This window comes from Mizuhopecten yessoensis, unplaced genomic scaffold (assembly GCF_002113885.1).
Source record: "Mizuhopecten yessoensis strain PY_sf001 unplaced genomic scaffold, ASM211388v2 scaffold716353, whole genome shotgun sequence".
NCBI lineage: Eukaryota > Metazoa > Mollusca > Bivalvia > Pectinida > Pectinidae > Mizuhopecten > Mizuhopecten yessoensis.
In genome coordinates, this window is record NW_018480074.1 from 616022 (window position 1) to 634545 (window position 18524).

The window sequence follows — 18524 nt, forward strand, 5'->3', positions numbered from 1 at the left end:
GAGCCATCTCCTCTTGCTATCCATAGACATATTATGTTTTAACAAATACACTTTTGGTCAGTTCCAGATGGTGATTGATGAGGATATTCCGTTACTTCGTACATTCCGGGCAGAGCTTGCCAAACGCTCCTCCATGTTAGTTGATGAGGACATGCAGGGTTTCTTTGAGCAGCTCTCCGAGTTTGAAGGCTATGCTAGCCAGCCAGGGCAAGGATACAGTGGTCCAGCTAAGACCTTTGTCAGCAAAGTGACGATGCATGCACAAAGCACCCATGAACAGCCTCCGGCTACCCTGACACCAGGCATCCGGGTAACCAAGATGATGGATACCATGGAGAAACCTGTGACAGCAGCTGTTGTTCCACAGGTTCAAATGAGAATGGTGTCACCACCCCCCTCCGACGCCGGAAAGAGGCTCTCGCAGAAGGTGGCTAGCATCACTAGCATAACTGCTCTTGGCAACGTCAGTGAAATTGATGGCAAGTTCCCACAGGCTTCTCAAACACTTGTGACTTTAAAACTGGAAAATTTGGCCCCCAAAGGGACCACTGTGTTTGTGTCGGCCATCTTGAATCCCAAAACTGGCCGTAAATTGAACATGGTGGAAGCTATAAAGACAGGATTGTTTGATCCAAAAACAGGATATTTCATGGATCCTATCACCAGTCGTCGGATACAATTCCTTGAAGCATGTGATCGAGGCTACATTTCCTCAGAGCTACAGCGGGAGTTAAAGTCCCCATGTGGTATACCTGACCCACGCACCGGCCGTCAGTTATCTCTGATGGATGCCATACAGAAAGGATACTTCGATCCTGTAAAACTTACATTTAGAGACCCCTCTACGGGGCTACACATTCCAGTCCATGAGGCCCTTTCCAGGGGAATAATCTCAGATGAAACAGCTAAGAAGTTGTGTGGGGATGGCTACGCCGTGACAACTATCACACAGTCTCAGGCTATATTTGGAGACAGGAAACTGTCTTCACTGGAAACAACAATTGGCCTTGCTGAGGCAGTAGAAAAAGGACTGTATGACCACTCGACAGGAAAGATCCTTGACCCACTCTCTGGAAACCACATGACTATTCTAGAGGCTGTGGAGAAGGGCTTCATCAGTCCTTCCAAGAAAGAGATCAAAGATCCATCCAGTGGAGAATATGTCACATTGATCGAGGCTGTGTCCAAGGGCCTGATTGATCCAGAGTCAGGCCAATGCATTGAAAAGACAACCGGGAAGAGAATTCCATTAGATGAAGCATTCCAGCAACAAATACTGAACAAGCCATTAACACTATCAAAGGCTCTGGCTGACGGAACCATCACCGACAAGGGATATTTTGTCGATCCCCAATCTGGCAAGGTCATGGCCTTCTCGGATGCTGTTGACAATGGTCTCCTTGACGACAGTGTGAAGTGTATTGTTGACCCTACTAACAACGACGTCCTGTCTCTGTCAGAGGCAATAGAGCGGGGCGTTATTGACTCCAGGGGTCTGTACGTACCCCCAGGGGCAGCACCTCCCACGCCCATAGGTCAAGCTCTCGAGGAGGGACACATCAAACTTGTAAGTGAAGAAGTTGTGTTTGCAAAACCAAGTGTAAAGGACTCGCTCACAGGAAAGACTTTGACTCTTGCTGAAGCCCTAAAGCAAGGTGTCATCACAAGTGGTGGTGAATTTGTTGATACTCGGTCTGGACGTCGTGTGTTGTTACGAGCTGCCGGTAGTCAAGGCTTTGTTGTAAAAGACACGGTAGAGAAATTGACACAAGAAACATCAATCAAGGACCTATCAGGGAAGAATGTGACAATGCTGAAGGCTGTTCAGATGGGACTCATTAGTCCAACAACAGGGGAAATCAGGAACTTGGCCACCGGTGATGTGATGCCACTACAACAGGCCACTATGGAGGGTCTATTGTCTGCGGAGGATGCTCAAACAGTGATAGAACTTCTCAGCCCTGTTGTCATCTACACTGCACTCACCACAAATCAAAAATCTGTAAAGGACAAGGAGGAGCCACCCATGGAGCCCATCACTGTGTCAGAGGCGTTAGATCAGGGCCTGCTTGACGAGGATTCACAGACTTTCAGACATCCAAGGACAGGCAAGACAATGCCTGTTGAGGATGCTATTGAACAGGGGTTGTTGAAACTGTCATCTGAATGGCCACGACCAACATTGGTGTCAGAGACTAAAGACGATGCTGACCGCTGGCTGGAGGAGGTCGTCACTAAGATGTCTCCAGTATCTCCTGGTCAGTCTGCTACAGTAGATTCCAAACTGACCAAAGATGATGAGGGGTTCTCTTTCACCACAACGACCATCTCCCGACCTGCCATCACTGAGAACCTGGTGTCCGAAACAAACTACATCAAAATACAGAGCGTTACTGACCCTCGCACCAAGGAGAGATTGTCACCACAAGAAGCGGCAACACGTGGACTTATAAATGTAGCACAGGGGTGCTTCATCCATCCAGCCACAGGCAAGAAGTTCACAGTGAAGGAGGCCATGGACCGAGGGTTCTTGACAGGCATGGAGGTGGATACACCTACAGATCAGGCAGTCAAAGCGGTCCGGTCTTTCTCTATCACAGGTGTCATTGATCCCAACACAGGTGATAAAATATCAGTCTCCCAGGCGGTCAAGGATGGAATACTTGACAGAGAGCGAGGTCAGTATGTGAGTCGAGACGGACTGGGTCGTGAGGTGCTCCTCCCCATCAGTCAGGCAGTGGAGAAGGGCCTCGTTCTGGCAGATGATGTCAGTGTGTCACCTGCAGCACCACTACAGGGTCTTAAACGTGAGACAAGGTCCTATCAGCTCAAGAGTGTAAAACACCCGATTACTGGAAAAAACATATCTGTCTTGGATGCAGTGCAGGAAGGAATACTAGATGAGCATAATGGTGTATACATAAACACATCCACGGGTGAAAAGCTACGTATCCCAGAGGCTATCGAACAGAAGCTCATAGACGCTGAATTGTCGTCCATCACTTCCAGCGATGGCGTAGACGGCAGTAAGGTGGTCACAACTAAACTGACAACCCTGAAGGTGTCGTGGGTAGTAGATCCTAGAACCAGTGCTACCATATCCGTGGCAAAGGCTGTCGAAGAGGGGATTGTCAACCAGCATAACGGCACATATATTAATATTGTCACAGGTGAAGTCATGTCTATGAATGATGCCATAGAGAAAAAGCTGGCTATAGCAACTGCTTCAGGCGTTGAATCATCTGGCAGCTCTGACATTCACAGTATTCACATCACAGAGGAGCTTGAGGCTATGGAGGCAACACTGGTGGAAGACATCACGGCAGAGACAGTGACCTTGAGCATTAGCAGTGTGGTTGACCCCATCACCATGGAGATGTTGTCATATGATGATGCTGTCATAAGTGGAGTTCTTGACCTCAATAAGGGCTTGTATGTCAATCCAAGGTCAGGTGAAGTTATTCCGATCAACAGCGCGCTCAACAAAGGACTCATACATGCTGATGTGACTGGTCAAAAAGTTGAGGAGGATATCTTCCACAGCTCTGTACAGGCAGGAAGTGGGGGATTTTCCCTCAAACATGTCGCATCAATCAGAGACGCAAAAACTGGACTGGAGATGTCGCCTTTCAAGGCTGTACAGCAAGGCCTCATTGATATAGAGAAAGGAACGTTCCTGGACACAAAAACCTGCATGAGGATTCCTTTAGAGGATGCATTCAAACAGGGGTTCTTTTCCATGTCCAAGGCCACTGATGCTGACGAAATCACCCGACTCATGAACGAATCACAAGAGGAGGTATCTCCACCTGTGATATCAGAAAATGGATTCACACCAAATGTAGTAGAGATGAAATTGGAAAGGTCTGGAATGCAAGATAGCGACAAACAAAAGTCTGATGTAGCTGATGAGATCCTCAACTACACAACAGATGTAGAACAAAGCTTCGAGATGGATACTGAAGATTTTCCAGATTCTCACAGGAATGGACAGCTGACACTGGGCACCAAACAGACAACCAAGATGGGGGCTGATGTCCGCGGAGTGAATGTGAACACTGTTGCCTTCCCACAGGGATTGTCCTACTGTGAGGCAGTCAATGTCGGTCTGGTAGACCCTACATCTGGAAAGGTCCGAGATCCCAGGAGTGGAAATCTGATTTCTTTGCAGGAAGCAATGGAACAAGGTATCATCAACCCACTGAAGCCGGCCATGGTCAGCATTGTCGGCAACAACACCCTGACACTGCAGGATGCATTCAAACAAGGGCTTGTTGATCCAGGTACCGGACGGGTCAACTACCAGAAGAGCAAAACTGATCAGTTCCAGATCAGCCCTAACCTTCCTACTCAGTTCTCGTCTCCGGGGCCTCTCAATCTGTTGGATGCTTTAAAGGCCGGACTTTACAATCCAGCCAGCCAGAAGTTTCTGGAACCATTGTCAGGAGACACCATGTCTATACAAGAGGCAGTCAACCGTAACGTGCTGAACGGAAACATGGTGACAGTCAAAGATATGTCATCAGGACGCCGTATTTCACTCAAGCTGGCCCTTAGCAAGGGTCTCATTGACGGAGCTACTGCTACTGTAACAGACACAGCCACTGGGGAAGTGATGTCATTGGAAGAGGCAGTAAAGCGTGGATTGATTCAGAATTCTGTAAATGAAGAGGAGGGTACTGTGTATGACACAGTGACCGGAGAAGGTATTCCCCTGAACAAGGCCATTACAGATGGACAATTACGTGCAGAAGACGTCACCATCTTAGATACAACAACTGGTGAGATGGTGTCCATGGACGTTGCCTTCAGGAAAGGTCTGATTGACAGGAGGACAGGCAGTGTCAAGGACAAGCAGACCGGACAAAAGATGACTGCTCAGGAGGCTGTAAAGCTGGGGCTCATGGCAGTAGTTGGAGCTCCAGTTCTGGCAGGAAAGGCTGTTTTTGATGCAGTGAAAGGTAGGAAAGGACAGACGTGGACTGAAGATACGAGTCATACAGGACAAACATGGAAGATGGACGTCTCACCAACAAGGGACACGTTTCAGAAACGGACATTGTCAAGTTCCTCTAGTTCTCCTCAAAGGTCACCTGTGAAGGACCCCAGTGACCGTTTTGGATCGCCGACTAAAGACAAAGACCATTCACCTGTGAAAGATACAAAGGACCGTTATGGATCGCCAATAAAAGTCCAAGACAAATCACCTATGAGGGACAATGGATTTAGTGTGAATGGAAATGGTCTTCATGATGATGACATTCAACAACCACTGACTACCATTGTCTATGCTAAACCAACAGACCGAATTAAGGTCTCTCAGCCCCAGAGACAGACTGATCGATTGGACTCTCCAGATGACCGTAGCCCAAGCCCGGCCTATGGTTTTATGGTAAGTGAGGATCAGGAGAAGAAAACTGATTCCTCTTCTGTGTACAAACAGCGTGATGAGACTGATGTTTCTGCGTCTTTAACGTCTCATGGAGACATTTCCTCTTCTCTTTGGGGGCCCCAATCTGTGTCAAGTGTGAGTTTATCTTCCCTTTCATCCCCTTCCACCTCAAATGCCCCGGATGTGGTTACCAGGCCTTCCCAACAATTGCATGGGGCTGACCCTCAAGGTCCTTTTATCTCTGGTACCAGGGTGTTTGTTAAGTCCAGTGATCCTCCGTCAGCTGATAAGGTTCCTACTCCTCCCCTATCTCCAATAACTGTCCAATATTCCACCTCCTCAGTAATGACCAAAGATGACCTCACTGTTGACTGGACAGCAGGAAAGGTCATCATCTCGAAAACGGGGGAAGTTATGAATGTTCCTGAGGCTGTACAAAGGGGTTTATTAGACTCGGACACAGTTGAGAAATTGGCCGAGAAAGCGGCGTTGGAGTCTAAGACTCCCGAAATAGATATAAACTGGGAGGATGGTACGATCACTGTTAGGGACACCCAGGAAAAGATTTCTCTGATGGAAGCAAAGTCCCGTGGCTACTTAGACTTACAAACATCTATGACATTGAAAACTGTGATTGAGAAAATGGAGGAAATTACAACAGAGGAGACAAAGCAAATTGTACCTGTCATTGTAAAGAAACCAATTGGTACAAAAGTACAGGAAACCACAGTTGTACGTAAAACCAAGAAAGTAGTCGAAGGAAACGAACCTCCCGAATATGTATCTCCAGACGCTATGGTAGAAGGATTCTTGAGTCTTAACGATATAATAAGGGTTGAAAAAAACGTGACCGATTCAGGTAGCATATTTGTCCAGGGCTACAACTATCCCATATCTGTACGTAGAGCTATAGACGAACATTTAATTGACATAGACAGTTCCTGTATAGTTGATCCCCAAACTGGAAAGCTTCTTAATTTGAACGAGGCCATTCGTATGAAGGTATTTGACCCCTTGACTGGGAAGCTAACCCATCTAGGGACAGGGGAAACAATCACACTTAAGGAAGCATTCCTGGAGGGTCTAATTCCACAACCGGGTTACAGTGTGACATTTCACACGGAGACGGAGACAGATGTTGGGGAACAGCTGAGCACTTCGCTTTCTCTGTTAGAAGCGGTGGAGCACCACCTAGTGGACCAGAACAGTGGAACTTACACGCACCCACAAACAGGTGAGATCATGTCCCTTGCCGCCGCCATACAGTACGGCTACATAGACTCTGTTGACAGTCACCACAACGTCAAATGGTCGGAGTCACATGTTGACAGGAAGGAGGAGAAGATCATAGAAGAAACAAGAGTCCAGCTTAAACCAATTGCTCTAAAACCTAGCACGCTGAAGACTTTCTCTACTGCTCCATCAGTACAGGAGACAACACAGTTTGCCAAGACTGCTCAGATTGAGGAGACAAGGAGTTTTACAGAAGCCATGCAGGTTGAACAAAACATGACGGAATCCAGATTTGATACACGTACAGATTCTCAATTTGACAGTTCCACATCCAGTGTACACAGACTAGATGCTTTAAGAGACCAGCTTATGAACACATCCCAGCAAGACAGGGTGGTTCAGGAGGTACAGCAGGTGAGCCTCAGTTCTGCCATAGAGATGGGCTATTTCAGTGAAGAGAGTGGTATGTTCACTGAACCACGAACCAGGCAGGAAATGACCTTAGATGAGGCAATCAAGCGTGGACACATCGATGGCAACAGCTTGATGGTTGATATCAAGACAGATGAGAGACTAACCCTACAGGAGGGTATCCAGACAGGAAGGATCGATCCCATTCAGGGAAAGGTTGTTGATAAGGATTCCCAGTCTAAATTTTCCCTGAAGGATGCTGCCAAGTTCGGACTCCTAGCGGTTGCTGGAGCTCCGGCTTTGGCCATCATGAAGGCGACGGGGTCATTGGGCCGGAAAACTAAAAAGGAAAAGTCCCCAACTTATGACAGTTCTTCAGCTGTTGAACCGATATCCCCAACTACTGAAATACCTATAAAGAAGACACCACCTAAACCTCTGCCCAAACCTGTAGATATTTCTAAAGGTGTTCCAGTCAATTTACAGTCGACGACTGTGAATGTAGTAAGCCCAACCACATTGGAAATAAAAGATACAATTCATGCACAGCACTTTGACAGTCTGCCTCGTAAGAAGGACGTTAAAACCGAGTCTGTAGAAAAGGTTACAAGAAAGGTTAATGTAGAAGGTGTGCGTGACTCTGCAGCAGGTGTTGAAGTACCGCTTACGACAGCTCTAGACAGGGGGATCATCAACCAACAGGAAGGTACATACACTAACAGTTTGACTGGACAGACCTTCACTTTGACCGAAGCCCTTGACCTTGGTTACATACAGGGCAAAGTTGTTGACACAATATCAACCAAGGAGCAAACCACGAAGGAAGGCTTCCAAGCAGACGTCACATTCCACGAGAAGAAGAGACTGTCAATTGTAGCAGTGACCGATTCTTTAACTGGTGAGAAACTATCGCTGCCCGAGGCCGTTGTTCGTGGCATAGTGGACAAAGAAGGTCGTACTTACTACCATAAGGAAACAGGGAAGCGGATTCCCATTCTTGATGCTGTACAGGAACATCTTGTGGTTGCTAGGGATGTTGACTCACAGATGAAAACAGACGAAACATTTCAGACCTCAAAGCAAGACATTATCACACAGACAAAGTCGTTGAAAGTCCACACTGTTGTAGACCCAGCCACACAGGAGAGAATGAGCCTCCCAGAGGCTGTGAGGAAGGATGTCCTTGACCTGAAGGTTGGGATATTGAAGAATGTACGTACGGGTGAGGAGATACCACTGAGTGAAGGTCTCAGACAAGGCTTAGTCCAGGGGGATGATGTTGCTGGCTTTACTTCCATCAAAGGTTCTGAAGTATATGAGCAGACAGCTGAAACTTTACATCTAAAATCGGCATTTGACAGTGAGACTGGACAATTTATTCCTATAAAATTAGCCATAGAGAAAGGTATCATTGACAGTCATTATGGAAAATTCAGGAAACCTAATGGAGAGATCATTCCTGTTTCCAAGGCAGTGAAGGAAGGGCTCATCAAAGCAGAATCCAAGCGCCCAATGTCTCCAATGTCTCCTAGAACAACAGGTGTCACATTTGAAAAGAAATCAGTGAATATTCAGTCAGTGCATGACCCAGTCTCCGGACAGGACATTCCGGTGGTAGATGCCGTTGACAGAGGAATTCTTAACTTACAGACAGGTGTGTTTTTCAACTGTCGTACAGGAGAGAGGATGAGTATTCCTGAGGCTATAGCTAAGGGGTCCATCAAAGCTGAGAGTTATCCTTCAGAAATAGGACCAATGGGCACAACATTTACTGTGGATGTAGGATCTAAATCATTGACACTTCTGTCTGTGACGGATCCCAGGACTGGTGAAAAGATGCCTGTATCCAAGGCCCAAAGACGTGGGCTGGTGTCCGATGACCTCAAGACTTATCATGATCCCTCTGGACCTGTGATGGATATCTCAGATGCAGTGAAGCAGGGGCTGGTAGAAGCTGGTACTCAAGAGGCAATACCAGTTCTTACCTCCGTCACTAGAGAGTCTGTCACGGTCCAGTGCCTGATAGATCCAGTCACACAAACGGAGATCCCAGTACATGTTGCCATACAGAAAGGGTTGTTTGAACCAGAGAGAGGTTTAGTTACAAACCTTCGAACTGGCGACAAAATGTCTGTCGAAGATGGTGTGAGGAAAGGCCTGGTCAAGGTTGATTCCTCAAAGGTTAAAGAAAAGACAGATGACCTTGTGGTAATCAAGGATGTAATTGTCACTAAGGTCAAGGATCCTATGACTGGACGTGACCTCAAGGTCAAGGAGGCTGTCAGAAAGGGCATTCTTGACAAGGATAAAGGGTTGTATTATGACCCTCATACTGGGGCATCCATGCCAATTGAGGAAGCTCTGAAGAGCCACCTGGTGGAGGGAAGTCATATGTCACAGAGTCAGCTGGTTGACAAAAAGACAAAGGATATGAAGCAAATCAACATCACCATGGTGCTTGATCCTGAGTCTGGTAGGGAAATCTCTGTCAATGAGGCGATTGAACGTGGAATTGTTGACCAAGATATGACTACATATTATGACAGGAAGCTGGGTAAGAGCATCAAGATGGAGGACGCTTTTCAAAATGGCCAAGTTTCTGGAGTTGTACAGACTATCACCACAACACAGACAAAGGTAAAATCTAACCGACCTGGTTCCACCTACAACATCAGAAGTGTCATGGATACTGCTTCAGGGAAAATGCTGAATGTAGCTGATGCAGTCAACAGAGGCATACTTGATGAGAAAGGAAACTTTGTTGACACAAGTAAGGGAGAGGTTATCCCGGTCTCAAAGGCGATGAAGAAAGGCCTTGTCAGTGCTGATGAGGTAGTGGCTACTAGTCCGGGAAGTAAAACTGACCATCGAGGTGTCAGATTGAGGGACGCCCTGAGGTACGGCTACATTGACATTCCTACGGGCATTTACACTGAACCTACAAAGGGCAAGATGTACACCATCGATGAGGCCATTAGAAATGGTCATCTGACAGCAGATGACAAACGCCCATATCGTTATTCCGGGCCAAAATATGACAATACCACTCACAGTTTCCAGCACGCTCTGCAGACAGGCCTCCTGGATCCCAAGACAGCGATGTTCGATGAGAAATTATCAGGAAAATACTTATCGGTGGAAGAAGCTCTTAAGCATCGATACCTGTCACCTATAGCAGGCAGGGTAGGGGGTCAAGGTGACTCAGTTATTATTCTGAAGGGGGCAGAAGTGTCTCCGGTCATGTCTGAGGGGATTCTGTATACTGACTTTGTTGATCCCAAAACTGGTGAAGAAATTGACACAAAAGAGGCTACCAAAAGGGGACTGGTTAGCGTGGTCAGTGTCCAACAACCAATCACGGTAAGCGATGCTATCCGAACAGGGTTGGTGGACAGTGACACTGGTGTGTACCATGATCCCAAGTCTGGCGACAAACTGTCCGTGGATGAGGCAGTCATCTGCGGGTTCCTGAACATGGACAAACCTGAGATACTGGAGGATGTGCACCTTCCACATAGTGAAGAACTCCCAGTGTCACTGACTGAAGCCATCAGAAAAGGGGCTCTCAACGTGACTAATGCTGAATTCACAGAACCGCACACCCAACAGACTGTGTCGCTACAAAAGGCTATTCAGCTTGGATATCTACAACCAAAACTGACAAGTAATGATGACATTGATGATGTAACAAATGACAGCAGTGGAAGTAGTAAAACGGATGACAGTTTTGATGGTAAGACAGAGGACAGCATGGATGGTAAGACTGATAACTCTGTCATTGATGACCTGCCTCGCGAGGTTGAGGCAGAGAAATACACAGTTGTCCTTGAGGGATCACCATTTTCTCCCAAGGTAGGGGTGGTTGTAGACCAGGATGGTGGTGTGGTTTCACGCACGGCAACCGAGGTGCAGATTAAAACAGGCACTGCTGTATATGTCACCAAGCCTGGCTTTATTGTCGAGTCTAGTGGGCGGGTACGCAACACCTCGACGGGTGATGTGATGACATTCCAAGAGGCTGTCGATGCAGGACTGGTGGAGGCTGAGAGTGTCGAGGGCAGCAGTGAAGTTCAGGTAACAGGCGGCACCATCCCACCAGGCCTTGAAGGTGACTCTTCCTCCGGATCCTCCCTGACTACATCCCTGACTACTTCTGATGGGGTAAGTATCCTCCTCCACCACCTCCTTGCTAGTCCCCTTCTCAAGGACACTCCCCCTTGCCCTGTGTGTCCTCACAGGTCCTCCCACTGCACTCACTGTGTAATGGTGCTGTGTGCAAAGGGATGTGCGGTCACCATTGACGTACATGTCTACACAATGGGGATGGTTGTTGTTTTGCACACTGCACCAGTTTCATTTTAGCTGTAGTGTTCACCAAAAAGATCAGTGTGTAAATGGTAGGTTAAGTGATACGTGACTAGTAAAAGGTTAAATTGTAAATATGTTTGTTATTATGAAAACCGTTTTACAGGACTCGGAGACAAAGATGTCTAACCAAGTGGACGGCTCAACATCTCTCCATCGTGATTCAAGTGGTAACCATGGGATCGGTGATGAAGGACAGGGACCCCATACAATGACCTTGACCCAGATTATGCAGCAAGGCCTTTTTAATCCCTGCAGTGGATTATTTCATGACCCAGTTTCCGGAAATAACTTTTCTCTCGGTGCGGCCATTAAACATGGTTTGATCGATGCCAAGAAATCTTTATTCAAGCTTCCTCAGACAGGGGAGATAATCGATCTACAAGAAGCAATTCAAAGTGGCGCTGTCAACAGTAAAACCGGCAATGTGTTTGATTATGTCAAAGGCGAGGAAATTCCATTGCATGTGGCTGTGCGACGTAAACTTGTCTCAGATGATTCAGAAATTGTGTCTGGTCGGTCGTTTTCTATTAACACTACCGACGACCCACTTACATTCCAGGATAGGATAAAGGGAGGTAAGCTATCGTTCCCGCTTAATGTGACTGAAACTAATTTTGAGGAAACAATATCCATCCGTGATAAAAAGTCTGGATCAGTAGTAAGTTTGAAAGATGCTAGGAAGAACAGCATTGTTAAGTTTATAGAGAGTGATTTATCCAGTACAAAAGTAGGAATGAAGGGCTGTTTCGTTAAGGACACATTTAATGACAAGTGGCTATCCTGGGATAAAGCCTGTGATGCTGGCCTTGTTGGAAATCTAGACATCACTTCAGAAAATTCTGCTAACCGCCGTGACTCCAAGCAGATCAAAAGAGTCACATGGTCATCTTTCAATGACAAAAAGAGGGAAAGTTGCGATGCTAAGAAAGAGGAAGACGATGATAGTGGGAAAGACCCGTCTGAGTCAGAATTGGATATGGAAATTGCAGCAGCACTCAAAGCAAAGAATAAAAGAAAACATTCCATAGAATTGTGTTCGATGTCGGATTTACCAGTGACATTAGACGACGTCATAGATAATGGTCTCTATGACCCGGTCACCAACACAGTATGTGATGTCAGCACTGATGAATCTGTTGCATTTGTGGATGCTATTGAGCGAGGTCTGGTTCATAAAGCCTCTTTGATTCGTGATCCTGTGAGCAAAGACATTTTAACATTAGAGGAGGCTATAGATAAACGTATCATTGACCCTCTTTCAGGGAGAATGATGTTGTCGTCAGGGTTACCAATCGCATTAAACTTCGCTGTCAACAGGGGCTTGGTAGTGAAATGTAAATCTCCATTCTCTCTCTCACTTTCGGAAGCCATTGAGGAGGGACTTTTCGACATAACTACAGGGATGATGCTAAACCCAGACACAGAGGAAAAAATGGGGTTCTCCCAGGCCATATTCTCTGGAATGTTGGATTGTAGTATCATTAAGGTACGGGACGTGGACAGTGGTGAGGTTCTGGGATTTCAGGAGGCCGTTGAGAGAGATCTGCTAAATCTAGCGACGGGGATGTGTTACGATACCTCCAGTGGGGATACCCTTTCTCTCATAGAGAGTATTGAAAGGGGCATTCTTATAGACCTGACAAATCAGCCGAAATATAGTCTCCTGGAGGTCGTTGATGACTGTCTCGTGGATGACGAAGGTAAATTCCATGATCCATCAACAGGGTACGCAGTCTCGTTAATAAGTGCTATAGACTCGAGTCTCCTCGACCGTGACTGTGTTCTTGTCCGGGATTTAGAGAGTCAAACTCTGGTAACATTAGACGGAGCTATAAATGAGGGCATTGTGAACTCCCTCACAGGAACATACTCATGTGGCAAAACTAACTGTGATTTCAACACAGCCGTGTCAAAAGGTTTACTCATACAAAATCTCGGCAGTACAGATTTAAATCTGATTGATGCAATTCATGAAGGAGTTTACAATGTGACTCGTCAAAATTTCATGGATCCAAGGAACGGAGAAGTGAAGTCCTTCAAGGAAGCTCTGGAGTCAAAGCTTGTACGCTGTGATGATATTGTGATAAAAAATTCAAAGTCTGAAGAATATCTGACATTTGAGGAAGCAGTGTCGAGAAAACTCCTGGACTTGGAAGAATGTCAAGTATTTGATCCTCTAGAGGATGAATGGTTAGATTTGAAGACAGCACTAGCTCATGGGCTTCTCAGACAGACCATGGGAGAACCAGCTAAAGGCCTTGTTACCATAGTGACTGATGGCACGTACGACCCTGAACTACAGAGGGTCAAGGACAAAACCTCTCAAATGTGCGTCGATGTGGAAGATGCTATTTCTATAGGTATTGTTGATCCTTCTCATACATTTGTTCGTGATAATGCTCGTAACCAATTCATTCCACTCTCAGAGGCGATTAATTATCACTTGATGGATAAATACTCTGGAAAGGTGACAGACACAAAGACATTTGAGAAATTAGATTTGTGTACAGCGGTGGAGAAAAAGTTGGTGGTAGAGATGCCGGAGAAGGGGTTTACACTGGTAGATATCGTAAGTAATGAACTGTACAGCAAAGAAAAACAAACCATCCTACACCCAAGGACATGTGCAAGGATGTCGCTTCAGGAAGCAATTTCGTGTAAACTTGTGGATGGCTCTCAACCACAAGTTCTTGTGGCAGAACGGGGAATTTTTAGCCCAAAAGAAGCAATAGCAAAGAAAATATTGGATGCCTCAACTGGAGCCTATCTAGAGCATACTCCACTACCTGAGGCTGTGGCTAAAGGATTTGTTTTTAAATCAGAACAGAAAGGATATCAGCCATTTTTGACAGAAATTGCCGATATTCTGAAAGATTCTGATTTCACTTCGTTGACATCTGCTAAACAAATCAATGACTCAAGTCTCGGAGGTCAGAGTGAATATTCTCGAAGATCAAACTATGGAAAGCCTTTCTTTGGAATTCAGAGAGCAGTTGAGGAGGGTATTTTCGAAAAGCACAGATGCACATTTTATGACCTCAGGATTAAGTCCTCGGTTACTATGGCAGATGCATTAAAGACTTTTCTTATCCATGGCACAAGGTCTAGGGTCATGAACCCAGACACTCAGAAGTATATATCTCTCAGTGAGGCTGTGGATAAAGGAATTGTCAGTGGCAAGACTGGGTCTATCCTGGACAGGCAAAACATGAAGAGCATTCCACTAGAAAAAGCGGTTGAGGAAAACTTAGTTGTGGATGTGCCGTTCACACGAGTTACTCTTGATGAGGCCGTGTCGTACGGCTTACTGAATACAAATGTTCTGAAAATGCAGAGCATGATCTGTGACGAGAGGGTTTCGTTGGCTGATGCTCTTGATAAGGGTCTGATCGACACGGAGGATTCACTTGTCAAGGATGTTGACAAGGACATTGTGATGACCTTGAAAAAGGCAGTTGACTGTGGCCTATTTAACACAACAACGGCATGTGTTGTTTGTGACTCGGGACGTATTGTCAGCCTTATGGACGCACTAAATGAAGGTCTTATCCTCAACGGTCGAAGTCTGTGTAATTTTCCAAGACTTCCACATTTGAGAAAACGGACCTTACAACTCGATTCCTTATCTAATAGTGTGGAGATTGCCTCCAAGCAACCCAAACATTCCAGTGACAGCTCCGGCATTGACATGCAGGAGAACGATGATGTGCTTGACCTGATGGATCAGAATATAGAAGCCATCAGTTTCGGTGAGGCACTCAGAAGAAACTATTTAGATAAAGAAACGGGTAATTTTCGTTTGTCTGATAGTGAAACTCCTGTTCCTCTGAAGGATGCTATTAGCCAAGGGCTGATCAATGTTTCTGGTGTTACATTCCACGATAGAATTACTGACCAGAGTCTTTCTCTCAAACTGGCCTTGGAGGTGGGCTTACTGGATTCCAGTACACAGACCTCGAGAAGAAATTCCAGACATGGAATAACCTTCAGTGAGGCTGTCCAGGGAGGGCTGCTGACGGAGAAAATGCAGGTCAACCTTGACAATTCAGAAACCTCCGACCCCAGAAAACAGAAGAAATCATTTGCGGAAAAGTTATCTAAAGAAATTGATATCATAAAAACTGCAAAAAACATGTCATCCTCCTTAGATTCCTTATTACAAGTTGTCAAAGACGACCAGGGAACCTATCGTCTCGGCACATTGCACCGTATACTAAAGAAGGGAATGCTTAATCCAAGTACAGGACTGATGGATGATCTTATAACTGGTCAGCCACTGACCATACAGGATGCTGTCCAGAATAACCTTATTAATATGCGAGCAAGAGAGATCGTAGATCCACGGACTAGGGAGCTCCTGACACTACAGGAAGCTATCAGCCTCAGGGTAGTGGACCCTGTAAGAGGTTGTTACAACGACACTGTCCATCAGACGTCAATGTCGCTCAAAGAAGCAATGGAGCTAAGCCTTATCATAGAGGGCTTGGCCGAAGCTCCCCAGCCAAAGAGTTCCGTGGAAATTTATGTTGAAGAAATTCTTACCAATGAACAGAACAAAGGTAAAGCCAAATTACAGGATGCGTTTTCATCTGGTGTCTTGCATCGCTCAAATTCCTCCGTTATTGATCCGGACACAGTTCAACCAATTACATTAAAGCGTGCTGCAAGTCTTGGAATGATTGACATGAGTACTGGTGAATTCAAAAACCCCCAAACAGGTGAGAGCATATCTCTGAGCGATGCTGTGGAGAAGGGATTCATCTTGAGTCCCAAGGGTCTGACACTGTACAGTGCTGTGAACCAGGGACTCTACAGTGATAAGAACTGTCAGTTCGTGGACCCGGGTACAGGGAAGGAGCACACTCTGAAGGAGATGATTGACATGGAAATCATAACGCCCATGTGTCTGGAGATACGTGATCTCACACAGAAGGGAATCGTCGTCACACTGCAGACAGCCATCGACAGGAAAACCATAGAGCAGATAAAAAATGTGTACGTGAATTTGGTGAATAATCAGGTATACAACTTCAACGAGGCCATCGCTGCAGGCCTCATCATCAGTAACAGTCCACGAGAGGGGCTGCGTGAGAGCAACAACAGCCAGAATGTCATGGCCGCCTCAGGTGCGCACACCATGGAGTCGGTAAGGTACCGCCACTTAGCTGAGAATGCATATGGTCCTGTCCTCACGCGCCCATTCTCTATGGGCAGTCGTTCTCGAAACAGCAGTTCGTCTGATTTGACAACTGATTCATCGAGCACGGACAGGAAGGATCCTCATACATGGATGATGCCACTTACCTCTGAAATGATCCGTCAGATGATTGTAAATGCTAAGCATAAGAAGGATGCAGCAGCTCAGAGGAATGATAACACAGACAAGAACAGTAAATCTGAGGACGAGTGCGACGCTGGTTCAATGACGCCGACCATGGATGAAGACATAGATGCAGAACAAAATTTGAGTATGCAAGAAAACAACAATGACAAAAACAGAGCTGAAAAAAGCTCAAATCCATCGACACCAACTACACCACAGGTCACTGAGATACCATGGCAACATGAGGTCAAGGTCATAGAAGAGGTCAGAGTCAAACCAGCCATGGCAGGACTACGGAAGGTAGGAACATTGATTCCTGCATGAGTCGCCTGCCTACTTTGGTCATGTCGAGAGATCCCTGCCTGATTTTCCACTTCTGTGTCTTGTCATATAACGCCAACCTGAATGAGAACGACTCTAACTTGCAATGCAACGCCTTCCCGATTGAGAACGTCTGTTTGTTTCCGTCGGGACTGCCTTTACTCACTTCTAGTTTGTACTTAACAAAATATAGATTGTGAAATCTTGACTGTTATGAAAACCTTAATTATCTCGTAACATGGACATTCTCCATTTCAAATAATCTGATACATTTTAAAACAAATTCAACGGAACTGCTAGTAATGATTGTGAAAACAAAAAATTATTGCTCGACCGATTAGTTTTAATTTGTTTAAACATATTTGATTGATCCAATGATTCAAAAAGATTGGACACCAGGTTTTTACAACTTTTAGCAGATTAATGACACCATTATGTGAAATGTGAGAATGTTCGTATATAAATCCTGTAGAAAGGCATGTTTCGATGGACCTATGTTCATACAATAGTTGTGTAGTTTGATGATAACCCTACATTTACTTGCTGCCTTGTTGAACTCACCAAACTGTTTGTTCTACACTCGGCCATTAATGTCGGTAACGTTGGCATGAAAAGTGTGTTTTTGTTTATATCAGATCAGTCCTGTGTTAAATATAAGGAAAGAGAAAGTACATTGAACATAGGTCCATATGCATATAAGATATTTTCAGTTCCAATATTTTGATAAATGCCAACTTCCTATCAATTTTCGTGCTGTACATTCATTTTTCTTAAGGAACTGAAATTCAGATCTCATTTGCATATTAGAAATTCCTGAAGCATGCTTTCAAATGAAAGGACAATATTTATGTAAGGACTAAGCATGGAAATAGAATTTCATCATTCTTGCAAGATCAGCTTATACAGATATTTCATTATCGTTCATTAAAATTAAAAGAAAAAAGGCAGTATTTTTGCATGGAGGAGAAGTTGTATTTCTGTTTTAAAAAGAACATTTGCATCATTATTCCTGTTTTTATTATGTCTTCAAATATCTTATATAATTATCATATGTGCTTGCTTTTTAAATATATTCCAAATTGAATCAAATCATAACCAACCATGCTTTTCCTTACTTTATATATCTCCTTTGTAATAATAAGTCTAATAAGAAAAAATATTGTAATGTTATTTTCATACAGAAGTTGTATTTTTTCCTAAAGAATTAAGTGTATAGAATGCATACAGAAAGTGAGTGTATCAACAGAAAGCTAGCATGTTAATTCAATGTATTTTATTTAAAAAGGAAAAAAGGAAAATTTGATTTTGAAATGTCACTATTTCCAAAAAAAAATCTTAAAAAATCTGTTTTGAAACGTGTGTTTTTCTGATATTTGTCTTACTAACTGTTAATGCAACTAATGAATTTTTTGACTCAATTGAATGTTCTTTATTTTATTTACAACAAAAAGTGAGAATGTCAGGAAATTTTGTGTT

The 18524-nt window shown here is 44.9% G+C and overlaps 1 protein-coding gene across 1 annotated transcript in view; it reads left to right on the top strand.

The window, feature by feature from the left end:
• Positions 1 to 18524, top strand: part of LOC110443581 — a 230151-nt gene that overhangs the window by 164716 nt on the left and 46911 nt on the right. Inside the window, exons 46-47 of the mRNA XM_021487872.1 lie at positions 62 to 11197; positions 11493 to 17027. Coding sequence (XP_021343547.1) covers positions 62 to 11197; positions 11493 to 17027 — 16671 coding nt within the window. The remainder of the gene's footprint in view (positions 1 to 61; positions 11198 to 11492; positions 17028 to 18524) is intronic.